General features: G+C 37.3%; 1 protein-coding gene across 1 annotated transcript in view; it reads right to left on the reverse strand.

The window, feature by feature from the left end:
• The window catches only part of LOC102007264 (ATP-binding cassette sub-family G member 2-like), an 86,874-nt gene that overhangs the window by 20,309 nt on the left and 57,511 nt on the right, over nt 1–9,054 (reverse strand). Inside the window, exons 9-11 of the mRNA XM_005388159.1 lie at nt 8,301–8,548; nt 2,810–2,892; nt 1,588–1,677 (exon numbers count right to left, since the gene is read on the reverse strand). Coding sequence (XP_005388216.1) covers nt 1,588–1,677; nt 2,810–2,892; nt 8,301–8,548 — 421 coding nt within the window. The remainder of the gene's footprint in view (nt 1–1,587; nt 1,678–2,809; nt 2,893–8,300; nt 8,549–9,054) is intronic.

Raw genomic sequence — 9,054 nt, forward strand, 5'->3', positions numbered from 1 at the left:
TATGGATTTCCTTTTGAGTTACATGTGTTTCTTCTATGCAGCTATTGTTGGATTTTGTTTCTTGATCCACTCTGCAAGTCTATTTCTTTTGATTGGCGAACTGAAGCCATTTACATTAAGGGTTATTAATGATATGTGTTGACTTATTCTTGTCAGAATAAGTCATGTTATTTTCCCACTGTTGGTTCTGTATTTTCCCCCTCTGTTTAACTCCTCACTTTGCTTGGTAGTTCTTTTCTATTACTGGTCTTGAGATCGTGGTCATTTTTATCTCTTTTTAGAATTTCTTTCAGCACTCTTTGTAGGATTAATTAGTTGCTCATGAATTTCTTCAGTTGATCTTTGTCATGGAAGTATCTGTTTTCTCCATCAGTTTTGAAAGATAGCTTTGCAGGGTACAGCAATCTTGGTGGAAAGTTCTTTTCCTTCAGGGCCTGAAATAGTTCACTCCAAGCTCTTTTTGACTTAATGGTCTGTGTTGAGAAGTCTGCTTGATTGTGATGGGTTTTCCTTCATAGATGATCTGTTTCTTTTCTCTAACAGATTTTAACATCCTGTTCTTTTGCTCAGTTTCTGGGGTGTTGATTATTATGTGTCTGGGTGTAGATTTATTTTTGTTAAGGCTAATTGGGGTTGTATATGCCTCACTTATGTGTATCTAAGGTTCCTGCCCCATGCTTGTAAAATTTTGTGCTATTACTGCTGAAATAGTCTTTTTATGTTATGCATGTTGTCTCCTGCTCTTTCGTTGACACCTATCAGCCTTATATTGTGTTTCTTTGCCTCATCTTACAGCTGTTGAATTGTTATTTGCAGTTCCTTTGTTATTAAACTTATTATAATGTTCAATTTGTGAAATGATACAAATAAGTATGTCTTTCTATCTGAAAACTAGTTTAAAGAAATGTGTCTGGTTACCACCTTGACAAGGGGTGGATTGATAGGTTTATACACTGTGTCAACTTGAAAAGTACAGAAGTTTAACTGAGAAACTCAGCAGGGAGCCAGGGTCCTTATTTGTAAGTATCCTCCTCCTGTGTAAGAGAAGGGAATGGAGGCTGTGTGAGCACTATACCTGCCCTGGGGTGTGGTATCCTGCCTACAATAAAAGGGAGGGAAAAAGGCTTGCTTCCCCGCCATTTGCTTTGTTACTTTTGTCATTTTGTGCTGCCTTGAACTGTTGCCCCTCAGCCATGCTACCCTGCGTTGGAACCAGCTGATTACAGACTGAAACCTCCACAGACTGAACTAAATAAACCTCTCCTTCCTTAATTTTTTGTGTTTGGTATTTTGTCTCAGCGACAAGTGAAAAGTAACAAAGACACTTGGTATCAGGCCCCAGAAATGCTTGATTTTTCCCCTGTTCTTGGCTACATTTACACAATAAATGTTGGTAATGTCCATAAGAATTTAAAATTTCATTTTATAAATGACAAATATTTATAATTTATAATTAAAAACTAAACAATTACAAAAGGAAATTTTAATAAACACTAGTAACATCCAGCATGACAATCTTAGCCATATTCTGGATGCAAGTTGCCCAACATCCTCTGATGGCCCTTCCCAGAATACAGCCCTACTCACATAAAGAGCTTTTTCTCCTCCAGAAAGAGATGTATTGCAGTCCAGTAGCTAAAGCACTGGGATATTATCAACAGATAGAACATCCAGACTCTGTCAGGAATAGAGCAGAAATGTAAACACCTCAATTATTTAAATACCCTTAGGTGAGTTTTTTACCCACAAATCTTTCCAGAAATTATGTAACATTTAACTAATCAAAGAGAAGGAAAGAATGTAGAACTGCTCTGAGGAAAAAGGAGAGGGAGAGAGATCAAAGGGAAGAGTAGAAGCAGACACTGGTTCAAACCCTCTCCATGACCAGGAAATGAGACTTGCAAGGAATATCTTTTGCTTAAGCTGAGGTTATTGTATTTATTTTACCACAGAAATGATGAACTTCTAGACTATGGTGTACTTCCTACATAGCTGTTTTCGGTATGTTTTGAAGCCCTGAGGTTTTCCAAATCTTTAGCCATTGTCTGGACTTTGTATAAGTCCTGGATCTTTTCAACATGCTCACAGAATATTATATTCATGGGTGCTACAGTTTGAACCACAAGTTTTATGAATCTTATCTATAGCTAATCATTAAGAAAGCAAAGGATAAACAACCACATGTTTTCTCTGATTTTCATGGAGAAACAAACCATCTTGGCCTGATAATAGCTAAATTTCTGCCTAACATAGTGTACTATTACTGAGTCTCAAGAAGGAATAAAATTCAAACATGAGTTAAAACTTCACTGAACCTTGAGGATATGTGTTTAGTGAAATATGATACATACAAAGACCCCACATTCTCTGTAGTTCCATATACAGAATGCTCCTGGAGTAGTAAAATTCAGAGACAAAAGGGAGAATTGTATTAATCAGGAGTTTGGATAGTTTGTATGGGAAATTACAGTTCTGCTAGATATGGACATTCTTTCTGCAAAGATGAAAAGCAGCTGTGGAGTTGGATGCTTGTGGTAGCTGTAATGTGAATGTACTTGATGCTACTGAACTGTACATTTAAAACAATTAAAATTGAAAATATGTGTTGTGCACACATTAAAACAACATACATGCATACAGGTGTGACATAGAAAGTAAAACTTTTTACTGAGTTTTCATATATCAACTTATGTCACTACAATAATAGAATAATATACCATAATTGTTTTACACTAACATTCTTAACGTATATAAATCAGCTTCAACACAGTTCCTGTATTTGCCACAATCAAGACACAAAATTACTTACCTATTCTGGATGGCAACACATTCATTTTTTGTCCCAAGGAAAAAAGCACCTATAAGCAGTCCCTCTATAATTGTGATAATGATCTTTCAAAAAAAGAAAAATAAAACAGGAAAGAGTTTCAACTAGAGGTAACATTTTTACATATTATTACTATTGGCATAGATATAGACTACATATATATATATATATATATATATAGATATTGCCATTCAACTAAAGATTTTAAATGTGCTGGTCAAAGTTCCATGGAGAATATAAAGTGTTCTTGATTAGACTGTTTCCTACAGTAAGCTGAAAATTTTTGAGTTGTTTGAGGAGCTGACAGAACAACAGAAGAGATGACTGGAAAAGTTAAAGTTCTTCGCAGTGTCCCTCCAGGCACTGCCAGATCATAGCACAGCTCAGATGCTGAGCTCATGAATGCCAAGAAATGTAAAAGAGAAATGCAGGCTCCTGCAGGGGTCTTTATGGGAACAAAATAAAGGCTACATGACTAAGAGTTGTGTGCTGAACTACATCTCAGTCTCTGTGCCAGGGAACATGCACAGTTTTATACTTCAGGAGAATAAAATAAAAAGATGAATTTAAGCATAATTTTAGGTCTATGAAGTAGCTCAGAGGTAGAGTGCCTCTTAGTGTAAACAAAATTCTGGGATTGATCCTGAGTAACAAAAATTGAATTAATAATAATAAAATGTTTAAAGCACACAAGGGCATTTTCCACACAATAAGGATTTATGCATGAAATGCATGCCAGTTATCCAAATCGTAAGAAGTCTCTGAATGCATAGAAAAGGGAATTGTCATTTTAACCAAATCTTTCAGCCAGCTTTCCCTGGAACACTAAAGTGATACCTCTGTCACTGCTTTTCCACCAACTTTGCCAGTGAGGCCTGCAGTCCACATGGCTGCCTGAGCTGCCAGTGCTTGCATCCCTCACCTACTCAGACTGTGTTGATGGCTCCCAGGGGGATGGCACAATATCTCCTTTGTTTTGAGTATAAAAAGTCCCTGAAGGACCAACAATTAGCAAAGCCTTCAGCAATACTTTATGATGTAATGTAGTGGAGGAATTTTACCTACAGTTACTCATGGATTATACTGCACATTGATTACATATGAAAATAGAGAAATGATAATCTGAAATGAAAATTATCTTGGAAATGTCATAACTGTAAAAATCTCAATACAGTAGCAGTATCAAGACATGCAGTAATTTATAAACAACTTTGGACTTGAAAAACAGCTAAGTAGTAAAACAGAATAATGATCTGTAAAGGGTAGTTCCTGAAAATGATAGTCTATGAAGGCTATCATTAAAGTGTCATACTCATAGGATAACCTTCAAAAATCCCCTTGCCAATCAAATAATAGTATGAAGGCGGTTCCATTACCAGGGCGTATTTTCACTATACTCTAAGAATACTCCTTCCTTTCAGCAGAGCAGTTTTCCAAGATACACACTGGTGGCTTTATCAACGTGCAGTATGCATATGTGTGCAATAACCTATACTTTTGCTGAGTAAAACATTTATGATATTCATCGAGCTGGATCCTCCCCATCCTGCGTTTTTCCATTCAAACATGACACCTGATACCATGTCCTGGTTAGTTTCCTGTCACTGGGGCACAGTACTTATCACCCACAACTTAAAGGAAGAAAGGCTTATTGTGACTCATGGTTTTAGAGGTTTCAGGTGAGAGTTAGCTGACTCCAAGGAAGAAACTATGTGGGAGAAGGGTCTGGGTGGAAGAAAGATGCTCATGTTATGGTGCACAGGAAGCAGAGAGAGAACAGAGGCTGCAGGGAGGCAGATGTACTCTTCCAGGGTATGGCACCAGTGACCCACTGCTAATCATCCAGATCTCCTAGCACCAAGGGAGCTATGTCATGCACTAACTTTCTAAAACCCATAATCCAATCACTCTCTAAAACCCCACTTCTGAGTGCATGGCACGTTGTAAGGACACAAGATCTAAACTAAGATGCACCAATAATATCATTATTATCAATAAGATGATTCACACAAGTTCTTAAACTACTTTAGTCAGCTGTCAGATATACTGGAAATACAATGAATTTCATGAGAAAGTCCTGCTTTTATAAGGGGCAAAAGTGTTATTCATTCTGTCATGAAAGAAGACTTCAGGCAAACTGACCATTGCACGGTAGAAGAAATGACAATGCTATGAGCATTGGGCACCTGGTCTCAGTCCCCTTTTTATAAAAAAGCAGTTGAAAAAGAATAAAGAACCAGCTCTCCAAATATGTCACTATTCAAAGATGTTTAGTCAATATTTCTGATGGTATATTTCCGAGGGATGTTTATGGCTAATGCTAGCAGAATGAGTCCAGAGTCAAATGTTTAATATGCAGTAGAAAGGACTCTCCATGTGATACACTGTTATGCCTGTCAAGTTGATTTGATCAGAAAAACCCATGTTACATTAAATGAACAATACTCTCCTTAAACAGATAACCCATTCATGGCAAGATCGCCCAAATACAACCATTAGTAACGGCCAGTGCTGAAACACTGAAATATAAAACAAGTCTAAGAAAAACAAAAACAGCTGTAGGAAAACAGATATAAGATTTACTCTCAGGAATTCATAAATATTTCAATAGCTCCCTATACAAAAACAGAGAAATAATAACCCTACAAAATGAAAAACCTATCCCAAGGGTCAGTAACCAAAGGCCCAGTGACCAGACGGCCAGACATCTATTTGTGCTAAGCTATGAGATAAGGCTAGATTTTACCAATTTTAATAATAGGGTAAAGAGATCAAGAATATTACTTCTTAAATATTAAATATATATTCAATTGAAAATTTGGTATCCATGAATAAAATTGCACCAGCACACAGCCTTGTTCAGTTCCTTACATATTAGTTATGACTGTGTTCACAATAAAATATCAGAATTCACAACCTGAGAAAAAGACCAGATAGGATCTGCAAAGCCTAAAATATTTACTATCTCACCCTCTACCAAAAAGGATTTCTTATTGTTCTACTACTATCCCAATATTTCTAACCCTGAACAGTCATTGCCATGCAAAGCTTGGGGAGATACAAGGTCTTACACTTACTCTAGAGACTGATGCTTCTCTGTACCTCGCCGGGATTCCTTTTGTGAAAATGAGTTCCCTGGTGCAACACAGAGGCTGGACATGCACCTGGTGCTTACAGCATAAGGAAGCCTAGCCCCAAACCACACACCCTCCTGGTGTGTCCGTGTAGGTGTGTTCTAATCATGTGCTGCCCAGAACCACTGTATATTTGGCTTGGATCAGATATCTACAAAATACTTTTTGAGCAAGAAAGAAAAAAAACCTCATGCAAGAAGTCCCTGTAAGTTACTAAAAGCAGTAAAACATCGTATTACAGTGATTCATGAATATTCATGTTTATAGCAACACAATTCATAATACCTGTATCTTGGAAATGCCTTACATGTCCACCAACAGAATAATGGATAAAAGAAATGTGATGTTTATATACAACAGAGTCCTACTCTACCATGAAGAAGGATAAACTTGAGTCATGTGTAAGACTATGTGTCCACCTTGAGACCATAGTGTTGAGAGGAATAAATCGGGCACACAAACTTAAATATTGCATGGTTTCTCTTACAAGAGAATCTCAAAGTATGAATAAAGAGAAAAACAGAAGACATATAACAGGAAGTAGGGAGATAGAACTTTTCCGAATGGAAAGGTATCAACATAAGGAGGATGGCAAGAACGGTAGGAGCGGGAGGGAAGGGAGTGAAAAGGAATTGAGTTGTGTAGTGAAAACTCCCTACAAGGTATGTGAGCACTATGTATTCCAAACATGATCTGAAAACAAAACAAAAAAAAAACCAACTCATTACATCACCTCAGTGTTCATCATCAGGTAACCAGGTTGAGATATATATACCTCATCTAACTTGTTTCCAAATGATATCAAATCTATTCTCAAAGAAAAAAATTACTCTTTATTGATGTGCCACCAAAATGACTGTGTTCTTAGAGGAATGATAAATTGCAGGCAACAGAAACTTTTGTTGCAGTTGAGAGGGTGACTCCAATAATAATGTTAACCTTCCATTGGATGAAAAGAATAGTCAAACATTGAAATTACAGTGTGTGTGAGGAGCAGCTGAAGCTGGAAATCAATCACATGTGCAGGGCTAAGACAAAGCTGGCCCCAAGAACACAGAGAGCTCCAGACAAGCCACATAAAGAAGCTTTTCAGCTAGCAAACTAGTTGCTAGGCAGAGAGCTTGAAATTGACATCAACCTCTCAAGGGTATAGATAAACACCTTGCAGTCTTTGGACAGTTCCTTTCCTTCCAGCGGGAGAGAGGTCTCCATCTGATCTCAGCTTTCTATCTCTTTTACTTCTCCATCCTCTTCCTGTCCTACCCTCCATCCAGAACTTTGAGAGCCACTCTGGATGCAGCAAGTGTGCATTTTAAGTACTCTATAGTATTTCATTAGTGCCAAGATGGGCAGTCATCTAAAACTCAATAGAAAATCATTGGTTGATAATAAAAACAACAACTCAAGAACCAGCTAAATTGATTCTCCTATAAATTATTGAAAAATAAACTAGGAAAACTAGGAAATAAACTAGGAAAACTAGTGTTTATGTGCTATCAGGGTTAAGGATAACAGAAAAACCACAAAGTTTAGTAATCAACAAAATCCACAGAACCAGCAAAAAGAAAAGCACATTATATCACCTTGGTGAAGAGACAGTTTTTAAGTTTGGTCCCTGTCTGTTTATAGACTGAAAACTCTTTGAAGTTTCTATTGCTTTCCAAAGATTTGGGTCTCTAAACACAGAAAAGTACCAATAAGGAACAGCACCTGCTCTTTGCTCAAGCAGCACACAGCCCTCACTGCCCCCAAGTCAGCTCAGGGGCACTGGGTTCCCTCATTGCCGGTTTTAACCTGATCTCCTTCCCTCCCTGTTCATCCCTCACCCCAACACTGCTCAGGCTTACAACACAATTCCTTTTGTCACTAGACATGCTTATTTTTATTCAATTATAGCATTTATGCCCTCATAGGAAGATAAGCTTCATGAAAGCAGAGATATTTATTTTTACTCATTGTATTAGAGTCCCCAAAGTGCAACACATGACCCTCTAGTGGTTTTCTGCAATGGACCAGTGAATTAAAGTGGAGAGCTGTTAGAAAAAAAAACAAATGAAGTGGTATTTCCTTTAGTTTACAAAGTTCAAAGCAAAATGAAAATTCTGATTAAATTATCCATTATAATTTGTATTAAATGTTCTGAACTATTCTAACAAAAGCTGTCAAGAATTAAAAATTTAAAACTGTTTTCTTGTACTATCAATTGTTTCTATATCCTACATGGAATGGGGATGATAAATACATGGAAGGGTGGATAAATCCTGAAAAAGAATAAATAAGCATCAAATTTTCCCCACATAACTATTTCACAGCACAATGAAAAGCACCTTCCAGGTTACCTGAGATATAGAGGCCTGGTGATCACCCAAGAAGCTTTTAAATGAGCGCCAGCTAATCCATCTGAGTTGGTGCCAAAAGGAGGTGGCACAGGTGAACTCCTTGAAGGCTAAGCTCCTCTTCTTCTGACCGACTGAGAGTTGATCTAGTTCAGCTTTTGTATCTCTGTAGAAGGAAGAGTTGGCATAGGTCTCCGTTAAGTTTTCTATGACTGACTCATCTCTCCTGGAAAAGTCTTCCATCTTCTCACCTTTTTCATAAAAGAGGACAAAGAAGAAACAGTATCAGAGAAAAGAAATGATTGAACACATTCATTGTGACTTATTTCTTGTACCACATCTCAACTCTACAGCATAAAAAAGGAATAAACATACTTATTTTTAAGGAAATTCCTCTTAAAAGTGATAATAATTTATAAATGTTCATTTGTAAATTAAATCAAAACCACCAACAGAACTAGGGGAAAACAGTGCATCTCTTGACTGCTACCAGAACACTACTTTAATCTAGGTATTGTGGTGCACATGTGGCATTCTGGTAACTAGGGAGACAGAGGCAAGAGCACTACTCCTTGGACTCCAGGCCTGGCCTGACTCAAAATTAAAGTTGTAGAAAGTGCAGGAATGTAGCTCAGGGATACAAGGCTCACCTAGCACCCACAGGCCTTGTGTTCAATCTAGCATCAAAAAAGAAGAAAGAAAGAAAGAAAGAAAGAAAGAAAGAAAGAAAGAAAGAAAGAAAGAAAGAAAGAAAGAA

The sequence above is a fragment of the Chinchilla lanigera genome, unplaced genomic scaffold (assembly GCF_000276665.1).
Source record: "Chinchilla lanigera isolate Chin_1 unplaced genomic scaffold, ChiLan1.0 scaffold00032, whole genome shotgun sequence".
NCBI classification, from domain to species: domain Eukaryota; kingdom Metazoa; phylum Chordata; class Mammalia; order Rodentia; family Chinchillidae; genus Chinchilla; species Chinchilla lanigera.